At 41.8% G+C, this 13051-nt stretch overlaps 1 protein-coding gene across 5 annotated transcripts in view; it reads left to right on the top strand.

Moving 5' to 3' along the window:
- Positions 1-2793: 2793 nt before the first annotated feature.
- The window catches only part of CFAP91 (cilia and flagella associated protein 91), a 108833-nt gene continuing 98575 nt past the window's right edge, over positions 2794-13051 (top strand). For 2 of the 5 annotated variants that reach the window (XM_041752845.1, XM_041752836.1), the window contains exons 1-4: positions 2796-3016; positions 9555-9631; positions 10139-10296; positions 11296-11379. In XM_041752845.1, coding sequence (XP_041608779.1) covers positions 2893-3016; positions 9555-9631; positions 10139-10296; positions 11296-11379 — 443 coding nt within the window. In that variant the 5' untranslated portion in view covers positions 2796-2892. Of the gene's footprint in view, positions 3017-9554; positions 9632-10138; positions 10297-11295; positions 11380-13051 lie in introns of all 5 variants that reach the window. The other 3 variants (XM_041752853.1, XM_041752827.1, XM_041752860.1) reach the window with 3 other exon arrangements.

Here is a 13051-nt window from a genome sequence, read left to right as displayed (position 1 = left end):
GGGATATTCTTTTAATCTCACTTGGGTTTGGCAGGGTTGTTTCTTCCAGTTGTAGGATTGAAGGTTTTGGTTTCTTGCTGTGGTTTGGAGGTTGCCCTCAGCTCCAAGAGGCTCGTTTCCTTGCTACGTGGCCAACATGGCCACTTGCTTCCTCCACCCAAGGGAGAGAATGAACAACTCCAGTAAGATGGCCAGAACTGTCTACAGAAGACAATCACATAGTCATATATACCTCATCGCACTGGACATATTCTGTTGGTTAATGTCTTTCAGTGTATCAATGGAGGGGGCTGGCTGTTGGCTACTTAAGAAAATTTATGTGATTCAGTGAGGAAAAGTCTGAGGAGGGGACATTTTAGCTGAGAACGCAAATGATGAGGAGTCAGCAGTGAGAAGATGGGGACAGGGGTGACCAGCATTCTGGGAAGAAAGGACAGAAAGTGGGAAAGGTAGTATGCCCAAAGACCATTATAATATTGTATTTTATTTGTTTCTCTGTTTTCCCCATCATTGAGTATGCTGTACAAATTATCTCAGAATCTTCAACACCTATTCTAGACAGTAAACTTTTTCCATAAATGGATGGATTTATTAAAGTTTTTTTAAAAGACTTTATTTATTTATTCATAGGAGACAAGAGAGAGAGAGAGAGAGAGAGAGAGAGAGAATGAGAGAGAGGCGGAGACACAGGCAGAGGAAGAAGCAGGTTCCATGCAGGGAGCCTGATGTGGGACTCGATCCCGGGTCTCCAGGATCACACCCCGGGCTGCAGGCAGCGCTAAATCACTGAGCCCCCCAGGGATCCCCGGATGGATTTATTAATTTAGGAATCATAAGTTTTCATTTATCAGGAACTTCAAAGATACAATTTTAGTATATGTGCTGCCGAAGCGAGCACTGGAACTTCAAAGATACAAAATGAGCATGTGAAGGCCTGTGCCCACAAAGAACTAACAGTTGTGTGGAGAGAGTTGCAAACAATTAACTAATGCAAAGTGGTCCGTGCTATTGGTGCTCCTATAGTGTTGGAAGAAAGAATGAAGCCTCACTCTATTTGTGAGATTTGAGAAAACTGCATAAAGGTAAGAAAGTCAGCACCAAGTCTTCAAGGATGCCTAAATTAGTGCATAAATAGGAAAAGGCATTGTAGGCAAAGGAATTTGCTTGAGCAGGGGCTTGGGAGTGACAAAGCATATGGCTGGTTTGCAAACCCCCGAGAAGTTTAGGGGTAAACAAAACAAGAAATATGTGTGTGGAGTGATAGCAGGCCAGGAAGCTTATTCAATAAGTGACCATGGATCACATCAAAGGACAAAGAAGTCAACTCTAAGGTGTGTGCTACTAGCCTAATGGGATCATCTGAGTATCGTAAATAATAATAATGGATTAAAACACATCAGCTATGTAAAATGTATGCATTCCTAATGTTCCTAAACAAACAGAACTTTACTGGTTAACACTGGAGGTTGCTAGGGCATCAATTCATTTCTCTGAAATTTTATAATTAAAGTGAAAAATCCCAGCATTTTTCTAGTCTTTCTTCTAGGATCCCTGTATTTCAGGATACCAATGAGTGGGTGAAAGTTCTTTTTACAAAAGCATTCCCAGGTAATAAGGAAAATCCATTGAAAGTATTAGAAAATCTAGTGTTCTGCGATAAGACTTACAAGATATACTAAAATACAATGGATCTTTTTTTGATAGGAAAAACAAACACTATTAAATGACATTTTGGCTTTGACCAGGTTAATTTGAGTACGTATGGAGTATTAGATGATATGAAGAAATGATTTTGTTAGATGTGATAATGGTGAAGTAAAAAAAATCTGTTATCAGTTTGAGATGCACATTAATTTTAAGGGTAAAATACGGAGATTTGAAAATTGAATGTTTTCAAAATATTCAAGCACAGAGCATCTGTATCAGTTTGAGACGCACATTAAGGGTAAAATACTGAAATTTGAATATTGAAGATTGAATATTTTCAAGATATTCAAGCATAGAGCATCTGTATCAGTTTGAGATGCACATTAATTTTAAGGGTAAAATACTGAGATCTGAATATTGAAGATTGAATATTTTCAAGATATTCAAGCACAGAGCATCTGTATCAGTTTGAGATGCATATTAACTTTAAGGGTAAAATACCGTTTGAGATTTGATTATTGAAGATTGAATATTTTCAAAATATTCACGCACAGAGCAGGGGAGAGGACGAAACCAGATTGGCAACGTGTGAAATAATTGTCGATTCTTGGTGACGGGCACCTGAGGCTTATGAAAAGTGGATTCACTTTTGCCAATGTTTAAGATCTTCCTTCACAGTCTTGAAAAGCAGAAGCAGCCCCGCGGAAAGGGCATGTCCGAAATGAAAGACCCGTTATTCCTCAAGGTTCCGAGATTTCCCAGGGATTTCCGAAAGGCACGAACCGTAACTGCCGGATGGCTGCTCACTCGCGCGGCGGCCGCGGGCTCCCCGGGGGCGGGGGCGGGCCCGGGCGGGGGGCGGTGGGGGACTCGCGGCAGTCGGGGCCGCCGCGGGAAGCGGGGACGTCGCTCGCCTGCCGGGCGCCCTCCCGCCCCCTCGACCCCCTCGACCCCCTCTACCCCCTGTTTCCCCATCTCTCTTCTCGCGGGGCTCCGCCCACCCTCCCCGCGCCTGCGCGCTCGCCTTCCCCTCCAGCGCCTAGCCCCGCCCCTTCCGCTCCCGCACCCTACCGGGGCCCTCTCCCACGCCAACCCCGCCCCTTCCGCCTCAAGCCCCGCCCCGCCGCGCGCGTTCGCCCCGCCCCTGGTCCCGGCGCGCGGACGCAGGTTACCATGGCTACCGTGCACGCCGCGGCCGGGCGTCGGTAGCAGGTCCCTAGCTGGCGGGACGGGAAGGGCTGCACCATGAGCCGTGTGGTGACTATCGAGGAGCCCCCGGCCAGCTCGCAGCTGCCTCAGACCCGGTGCAGGGAGAAGCCGGGGGCCAGCGGCAGTGTCTCCGCCAATCGACCGTATGATTTTCTGTACGGTAAGCGCTGCCCCGGACCTCCCTCCTGGGTCGTGGACTCCTGGGCCAGGTGGGCCGCGGGACCTGGGGCGCGGTGAACGGAAGATGAGCCTCGGGACAGATCCCCCGCCCGCGGGTGTCCTCTGTCGGGTGGGCGCTGCCCCGAGGTCCCCCCCCCGCCCCCGGCGGTGCTCCCCGCGGGCGTCGGAAGCCGCAGGTGCGCCCCGTCCCGGAGCCCCGCGCGGGATCGCCTCGCTGTTCCCACCGCCTTTTCCCTGGGGACTTGCGCAGCCTGAAGCGGTCCCGGGTGTTCTGTTGTCCAGGAAAGCAGGCAGTGATTTGCTAGATTTGGAGATTCTCTCAACATTCCCACATTCCACCTGTGTGAAGGGCCGGACCAAAAGGACGCGCCCGCTCCCGTTCTCCCGGCTGCTCCACATTTGGCTTTGTAGATAAGGAAGGAGCAGTCTTATCTCACCTTTGTTTTTAGTTTTCTCTTCTTAAAAAAACAAAAACAAAAACCTTACTGTTACTCATCAGAGCATTGCTTATAAACGAGGTCCACTGGATTCTTTTCTGTCCCAGTTTCTCTTAATGTCCTGCTTGTCCGTTTTTGTGGTTTCTTCTACCGGACCTTAAGTTCCTGGAGTTCTTGAAGTACTGGTTTTGTACATTTTTGCAGCCTTTGAGTGTCTTCCAACCTATTCCAGTGTTGGTGCATGTGCTCGCTACTTCATAAATGTTTACTGAAACTTGAATTTATTATAAGAATTTTAATCAGTTAAACGTGAGTTGTTGTTGTTTTTTTTTCTAATATCGCCCTCCGCAGTCTCATGCTCTTCACTTCAGCCTTAGGTTGCTTTTAAACCATGTGGTAAAAAATAAAATAATAAAATAAAAAAAATAAAATAAAATAAAAATAAACCATGTGGTATCTCCTCTAGGATTCCCAGAATCTTCTTTGAATGGGAATCCATCGGTTACCCATTTCGTGGTATAGGGGGTATGTAATGGTTGCCTAGCTATTCTGGCCGGTGGTTTTCTTTATTCACTCTTGGTTTCATCTTGTAAAAGAAGTCTAGTAAACTGTAAACACATCACTACCGTTTCAAAAGTAATTTGGGAATTGGATAGACCTCTTCAGTAAAGAAAGGCAAGAATTTTTTTTTTTAATTTTTTATGATAGTCACAGAGAGAGAGAGGCAGAGACACAGGCGGAGGGAGAAGCAGGCCCCATGCACCGGGAGCCTGATGTGGGATTCGATCCCGGGTCTCCAGGATCGCGCCCTGGGCCAAAGGCAGGCGCCAAACCGCTGTGCCACCCAGGGATCCCCAGCAAGGCAAGAATTTATCAAGCTTGTCTCTCTCTCTCTTTTTTTTTTTTTTGCAGAAGGATTGCAAAACGTTTCCATATCCCTTGCAAGGAAGAGAAACCCACTCAGAATAGGCCAAATAAAGTTTGGATTGTTCCAATAAAACAGGTAGTCTCACAGCTATTAATGGACGGGAAGCAAGTATAGCCAGGACAAAGTAGAACCAAGACAGGGAAGGTTAGAACTAAGGTGTGGTACGCTTCTGTATGATTTCTTGGGTCTTACGGTTTTTTACCTTGTTTAGGTTGTCAGATTTAGCAAGTAAAGATACAGGATGCACACAGTTAAACTTGAATTTGAGATAAATAACGAATAATATTTTAGTATAAATTTTTAGCCCCATGCAATATTTGGGATATGTCTATATAAAAAGTTATTCATTGCTTATATGAAATTTAAATATAACTGGGCATCCTGTATTTTATCTGGCAACTCTAACCCTTGCTTTTTTCTGTGCATATGTTTCCCTTCTTCCATCTGACAGAAAGCAACTTGTTTATGGATTTCTCTTACTATGACAGGGACTGGAGTGGCAGTCTTCGCGACCTCTTGTCCTAAAGCTCACTACCAATTGTATAGAGTCCTCGTGTATCTTAGCTGAAAATTGAAGAGAGAAATAAGATACGTTGTTGACAAGCCAGTGAATTGACTGGCCTGGGTCAGATTTCCACCCTGGCAGAGCTGTGGTGGTGGTCAGTGGTACACATATGAACACCTTTCTTTTTTTTTTTTTTTTTTTTTTTTTTAATTTTTTATTTATTTATGATAGTCACAGAGAGAGAAAGAGAGAGAGGCAGAGACATAGGCAGAGGGAGAAGCAGGCTCCATGCACCGGGAGCCTGATGTGGGATTCGATCCCGGGTCTCCAGGATCGCGCCCTGGGCCAAAGGCAGGCGCGAAACCGCTGCGCCACCCAGGGATCCCCTATGAACACCTTTCTAAGCCTTTTCACCCTTCCCTCACTCCCACCCCTCAAACCCAATGGCCTTTTCATCATAGTTAATTGTCTGCAAGGCTTTTGCTCCTCTAATCAGCTTTGGATGTCTTCATTAAATGTAATATTTACTCTTCTGATCACTCTAGCAATTAAGATAGATGGTTTTTCTTAGTATTAAAGTTAACATCATTTTCTTAATAGATTTTACCTCCTTTATATACCATTTTGCATTTTACTTTTTTTTATTTTTAAATTTTTTAAAAAGATGTTATTTATTTATTCTTGAGAGACACACAGAGAGAGAAGCAGAGACATAGGCAGAGGGAGAAGCAGGCTCCATGCAGGGAGCCCAATGCCGAACTCGATCCCGGGACTCTGGGATCATGCCCTGAGTGGAAAGCAGATGCTCAACTGCTGAGCCACCCAGGCATCCCTGCATTTTACTTTTAGTTTTTTGGTAAATGCTTTGTATCTCTCAAGTGCCTCCCAGAGTGACCACCATACACTGTCACTTTCCTAAATTTGTATATTGATTAATAGCTACACTACTGCCCTGATAATTAAAGCTTTTAAATATATGATATAGTTTTCCTAGCTTCCAAAAATGTTTTAAAATGCTTTCTAGGTGTGTCATAAACTCTTTCCTCCTTTCTTTTCCCCCAGAATATGCAATTCATTATACTTTTGCCTAAAAGTTTACATACTTCCTCTCTCTCTCATGATTACTTGGTTATGACAACTTCCTAGACTTGTTACAACAGTTTCTACAGTATGGGTAAATTGGTTGAGGGACTTTTTCATGGTTTTCGTAGGAAACTTTAATCCATAAAATTCATGGAGTATTGATAATATTAGGCCTGGGAGCCAGAAGGATCGGAGTTGAAATTCTGTCAGTAAGTGGCTAACTTCTTGAAGCCTCAGTTTCCTTCCCCTTAAAAAGGAGCCCTAGTGCCTACCTCATTGGGTTTTTGTGAGAATTAAATGAAATATTGCACATAGAAATATTAAAAGAACTTAAAGCACTTAATACTTACCTAGGAATAAGTAAGTGATACCTGGTGAGTGCTATTATCTGGGCATCTCAGAGGTCCTACTGTTGCCTTTCGAGCACTGATTATGATCACACTTGTAGGACACGTCGCAGAATGTGTAGTCATAAATCATACGCTATTGTGCCATTATCTTCTATAGGTGGCAGGAGTGTTTCTGTAGATAGCATGCCTTTGTACTCCTTATGGGAAGAAGAGGAGGATGGCTTATAATTTATTATTCAGACTTAGGGGAAATGTAGGCTAAATTCATTTAAGAGGAACGACACAGAACCATAGACCCAGTGACATTTTTTAAATCACTTAAAATAAGAGTATGAATAGAAATTTCCCTTTGTCCTGTACTGTTCCCAATATATCAGACAGGTTGAAGCTACAGCCTTCTTCCCTTTAAGCAGGTACATTCATTCGGTCTTCCAATACACTAGCCTGTCATTTGGGGCCGTAAAATTTGCCTTTGTCGTTTCTAATCAGCCCCATTTCCATAATTTCTCAACTTGAATCATAGATATGGATTTGGGTGCTGCAGCTAAAGAAGAGTATATCTAAAGGTGATGATTCCCAAATACGTATTTGCTGGTCCAGACTTCTCTCTCAAACTGTAGATTTGTGTAGCAAATTGCCTCTTTTGGGACGCCTGGCTGGCTCAGGGATTGAGCACCTACCTTCAGCCCAGAGCATGATCCTGGAGTCCCAGGATCAAGTCCCACATCGGACTCCCTGAGAGGAGCCTGCTTCTCCCTCTGCCTATGTCTCTGCCTCTCTCTCTGTGTCTTTCATGAATAAATAAATAAAATCTTTAAAACCCCCCACCAAATTGCCTCCTTTGTTTCTCCACTTGGACATATAATAAACACCTAAGGCCTGCTTTTCATATTCTCCCTACAAACCCACAGGCTTTCCTGTGTCAGTTGATACCAACCCCATACTTTAGTTACTGAAGTTCAAAAATCTTAGAGCCATCATTGTCTTCTCTCTCTCTCTCTCTCATACACCATTCCAATCCATTAAACATTCTTCTCTGTTCCACTTTAAAAATAGATCTAGAATCCTGCCCCATTTCATCACTTCTGTTGCCATCACCATCATCTCTTCTCTAGGCTTACTGCATGAGCCTTCTAATAGGTCTCCCTGTCCTTCTCATAACTTCCATACAATCTGTTCTTCACTGGGTAGCCACAATAAACATTTTAAAAAAATATTTATTTTAGAGTGTGCATATGCATGAGTGGGGAGAGGGGCAGACAGGCAGAGGGGGAGGGAGAGGCAGAGGAATAGGGAGAAAATCCCAAGCAGACTCCTTACTGAGTGCAGAGCCCTATGTGTGGCTCAGTCCCACAGCCCTGAGATCATGTCCTGAGCTGAAACCAAGAGTCAGATGCTTAACTGACTGAGCGACCCAGGAGCCCCTACAATGAACATTTAAAAATGTAAGTCAGATTTTGCCCCTTTTCGCCTCAAAATCTTGCAGTGGTTTCCCACCTCACTCAGATTAAAAGCCAAAGTCTTTTCAGTGGCCCACAAAGCCCCATGTGATCTAGGCCCCTGGTAACTTGCCTGACCTTTGATCTGCTATATTTTGTCTGTCTTCCTCTGTTTCAATGCCATTGGTCTCTGCTCTTTTTCAAACATGTCAGGCATGCTGCCATCGTAGGGCCTTTGCTCAAGCTGTTTCTTTGCTTCACATGCTCTTCCTTCAGACAACTGTGTAGTTAACTCCCCACTTGCAAGTCTCCTTAAATGTCACCTCTCAGTGAGGCCTGCCCTGACTACGCTGTGTAAAATTGCAACCCAATCTCCCTCACTTGCTCTTTCCCGACTTTTTTTTTTTAGTAGCACTTACTATCCTCTAATGTATTATATAAAATGTTAGTTTGTTGTGTTGTTTATTGCCTCTCTCTCACGAGGTCAGGGACCTTTATTTTTTTCCTTGATATGTTCTAGGCACCTCAAACATAGTAACCCATCAATAAATCTTTCATGAATGAAAGAGAGCTGAGCCTCCTGTAGCTTTCCAGCCGTGGGGAGAATATTAAGTGTCTACATCTAATAAATCATTTTTGTTGGGTAACTGAGGAGTTTTAAGACTCTAGGAATTGACTCACGTAATCTAAATTAAATTTAAGTTACCTTTAAATCACAATAACAATTAGTAATTTCTGTGAAGATTTATGTTGCCAAGTGATCTGGACTAGTTGGTCAGTGTATTTGTTTCTCAAGAGATGACTACTTAGGAAATCAAGTCTGTATCTGATGGTAGCTTATGAATTTAATGTCATATTATTTAATTTTAAGGTATGGTATAATCCTAAATATTCTCTGTTGCTTTAAAGATATACCTATCAAGAATAAAGGAGAAAGGAAAAAAAATGAGTGGGAAATGTCAGAAAGGGAGACAGAGCATGAGAGACTTGTAACTCTGGGAAACGAACTAGCGGGGGTGGAAGGGGAGGTGGGTGGGGGGGTGGGGGTGACTGGGTGATGGACACTGAGGGGGGCACTTGATGGGATGAGCACTGGGTGTTATTCTATATGTTGGCAAATTGAACACCAATAAAAAAGAAATGTATTTTTTTAAAAAAGATATACCTATCAAGCTCATACTTAAAATAAAAGAGTAATCTTTTGTTGAACTTTGGAGAAAAAATTTAGTCCATCATCAACATTCTTCTAAATTTAAGGAGTGAATTATAGCTGATTTTATTTATTTATTATTAGAGAATGACATTTTCTTACTATGTTTATCAATTCAGAGGTGACATGTTGTTAAGAGTTTGTACCTTTCCCTTGTACAGAATATGAGAGGTAGTGTTCCAGTGTGTTATTTCTTTTACTTGCAAATAAGTATAGTTAGTGTATGCGGGGTCTTTTGTCTTAGAGTATTTCCTGGGCTACCCAGACCCAGGAGGTAGTTTGTTCATAGGAGAGCAAAGACAATGTGTTTAGATTTTGGTGCCTGAGAATATATCAGGCCTTCTTCTTACCTTCCTATTCCATAAACTGACTTTGGAATACATAGAGAAGAAATGCATCTAACAGACTCTCACTGGTGGTAGAGATGTATGAGCTGCTGTAGAGTTAGGCAATATCTAAATCTTGTAATTTGTTTTCCAATTAAGAAATTACATTGTTTTGCCATTATTCTCAGTCAAGAGTAGATATATTCTATGCCTTATACCACTTTATTGTTGATTTTGCAGATCCATTGTTTATTGTGTCAAGTGAGAAAGATCACACACAGGCAAATATCCAAGCTAACCTGATTCGAAACAGACTGGTAGGTCTAATTCATTCACTAAGGCAGCCTAATGAATTTCAACCACCTAGTTTTGCTAACCACACTGATCAGATTGACTAATCATCAGATCACCAGTGGATTTTATATTCTGCAGAAATTACTCTGCCAATGATTACTAGGGGACATCTTGATATTTGTGGCCCAGTGTGAAGATTAATTAATAGTGAATAAAAGAGTCATTATAACCTACTTTATTTCAGTGGGAAAAGTTATATGTGCCCGTGATAAAGAATTCAAGTAGTACAAAATATGTACAGTACAAAGGAATTCTAACCCTCAGCCCCCTTCTCATGATCATCCACTGTCATCAGTTTCTTGGGTATCTTTCTGGAGATATTCTGTGTATGTACAACTACCCTTCTTTCTGTGCCACATACACTGTTTTATAGCTGTCAAAAAATTTACAAAAATAAATAAAATGCTTTAGAAAATCTGAAGGTAACATTTTGTCTTTTTTTTTTCCCTGCCTCCCTGGCCTAATATTAGAGAAGAGTTCCCAGGTTTAGAACCATGTTCAGTAACTTGATCCATTATCCAAGATATTCTCTGTATTGGAGCAAGGCTGACCCTGTCCCAGCATTCATGCGCTGGGAATGGAAAGGACAGGAGGAGAAACACAGAGAAGGCCTCTGGCAGCTTGCTATGTAAGTGTCTGGTAGCTTCAGCTACTTCTCATGTTTTTAATGAATGCATTTTTCTTCTTAAGATTTTTTTTATTCTGCACTTTTTTAAAAGTACAAATGTTATACCTAGATCAATGGATCCCAAATTACTTCTCTTAAGTCCTCTGACCAAAACGAGCCGGATTCAGGGGCAATGGTTATGGGTTTATAGGTTAGTAGGTGTTCTCAGAAGCTTGGAGTGAATATATATATTAAATGACAGTTTGCTGCCAAAGGTAGAGGTAGAGGTGACTGAATTTGTTTCTTTGATCCATCTTAGAAATTGTAACTATACCCTTCTGTTAGTATCTATCTATCTATCTATCTATCTATATTTGGAGATTTGCAGCCAGAGCACCTTCAGAGATAAGTATCTTGAATTCTTTGTTCTTTTAATTATTTACAAGTCATACCTAGTAAAGTAAAAGAAAAAAAGCTACCTTTCAACCTGGACATAAAAAGTTGTCTCTTAAAACTCTGTTATTCCGGGATCCCTGGGTGGCGCAGCGGTTTGGCGCCTGCCTTTGGCCCAGGGCGCGATCCTGGAGACCCGGGATCGAATCCCATATCAGGCTCCTGGTGCATGGAGCCTGCTTCTCCCTCTGCCTATGTCTCTGCCTCTCTCTCTCTCTCTGTGACTATCATAAATAAATAAAAATTAAAAAAAAATTAAAAAAAACTCTGTTATTCCTATGGACTATTGAATAAATGCGTGCATTTTTGTATGTGAGATTTCATAAATCTACTCTTTTCTTACTCTTATTTCCTCTTGTTAGCTCCTAGTTTCCTGGTTCAGGGAAAGTAATTGTTATCTAGTCTGAGATGTAGGTCAGTCAGATGCACATTATAGAAGACTTTGGTCTCAGTTTCATCAGATACCCTGTATATATACTACTTTGTAGATCTAAAACTATTAAATAAAGAAATTATATTTGGAAATGACATGTTAGACTTTAATAATGTTTTCCTGCTTCATTTTAGAACGGATACATCTTTCCAGATGGCTAAAGAGGTTTATGAAGATCCTGACGTGACTGGAAAGAATCGCTATAAATATTTTGAAAGGTAAAAAGTAATTACTAATGAAAATGAGCCCTGGATTTTATTAGAAAATGTTTATGGGTTACCTGGGTGGCTCAGTGGTTGAGCATCTGCCTTTGGCTCAGGTCGTGGTCCCCAAGTCCTGGGATCCAGTGCCATATCGGGCTCCCTGCAGGGAGCTTGCTTCTCCCTTTGCCTATGTCTCTGCTTCTCTTTGTGTCTCTCATGAATAAATAAATAAAATCTTTTAAAAAAAGGAAGAATGAAAATGTCTTTATGATAATGATAGCAGCTATCACTTTTGAGTGCATGCAATGTGTTAGGTACCAGTTTAGTACTTTATATATATAAAATCAATTTTTTTAGACTTTATTTTTAAGAAATCTCTATACCCAGTGTGGGGCTTGAACTCACAACCCCGAGATCAAGAGTTGCATGCTCTATCTACGAAGTGAGCCAGCCAGGTGCCCCTATATAATTAATTTTTACAACAGAAATGTAGGATAAGGTATATTATCCCTATTAGTAAGGAAGCTGAGACCAAGAGAGGAGAAAACAATTGCTTGAAGTCTCTTAAGTTAGCAAGTGGCAGATCTGGGATTACAGCTAAATCTGCCTAACTTCAGAGATACTAGTGTAAGTAAGAATGTATATTTGAGAGCAAAATGAAGTCATCAAGTCAAGTGAAGTACAGCAGAGACACCGTGATAGTCATAGTACATGGGAAATTGTTACAAGTGGGCAAATAGGCGACATTCACTGTCTTTGTGTGAATCTTGCCAAAACTAACATGGTTGAAAGTTTCACTTTGTTTCATTTGTGGTCAATAATCATGTGATAATCATATAGTTAGATTAAATTAAAATGAAGATCTCCCTATAGGTCTTATGTTGTTAGAAAAATAGTCTTGATGTCACATGTACATAAGCTTCCTTGAGAAAGTAAATTTGTAATCCACATTGTTATTTGTGAGCAACCTCCTTTTTTTTAATAAATTTTTATTGGTGTTCAATTTACCAACATACAGAAAAACACCCAGTGCTCATCCCATCAAGTGTCCCCCTCAGTGCCCGTCACCCATTCCCACCCACCCCCCGCCCTCCTCCCCTTCCACCACCCCTAGTTCGTTTCCCAGAGTTAGGAGTCTTTATGTTCTGTCTCCCTTCCTGATATTTCCCACACATTTCTTCTCCCTTCCCTTATATTCCCTTATATTCCCTTTCACTATTATTTATATTCCCCAAATGAATGAGAACATACACTGTTTGTCCTTCTCCGATTGACTTACTTCACTCAGCATAATACCCTCCAGTTCCATCCACGTCGAAGCAAATGGTGGGTATTTGTCGTTTCTAATGGCTGAGTAATATTCCATTGTATACATAAACCACATCTTCTTTATCCATTCATCTTTCGATGGACACCGAGGCTCCTTCCTCAGTTTGGCTATTGTGGACATTGCTGCTAGAAACATCGGGGTGCAGGTGTCCCAGCGTTTCATTGCATCTGAGTCTTTGGGGTAAATCCCCAACAGTGCAATTGCTGGGTCGTAGGGCAGGTCTATTTTTAACTCCTTGAGGAACCTCCACACAGTTTTCCAGAGTGGCTGCATCAGTTCACATTCCCACCAACAGTGTAAGAGGGTTCCCTTTTCTCCGCATCCTCTCCAACATTTGTGGTTTCCTGCCTTGTTAAT

The sequence above is a fragment of the Vulpes lagopus genome, chromosome 1 (assembly GCF_018345385.1).
Source record: "Vulpes lagopus strain Blue_001 chromosome 1, ASM1834538v1, whole genome shotgun sequence".
Lineage (NCBI taxonomy): Eukaryota > Metazoa > Chordata > Mammalia > Carnivora > Canidae > Vulpes > Vulpes lagopus.
This window is presented reverse-complemented; position numbering and strand designations above follow the sequence as displayed.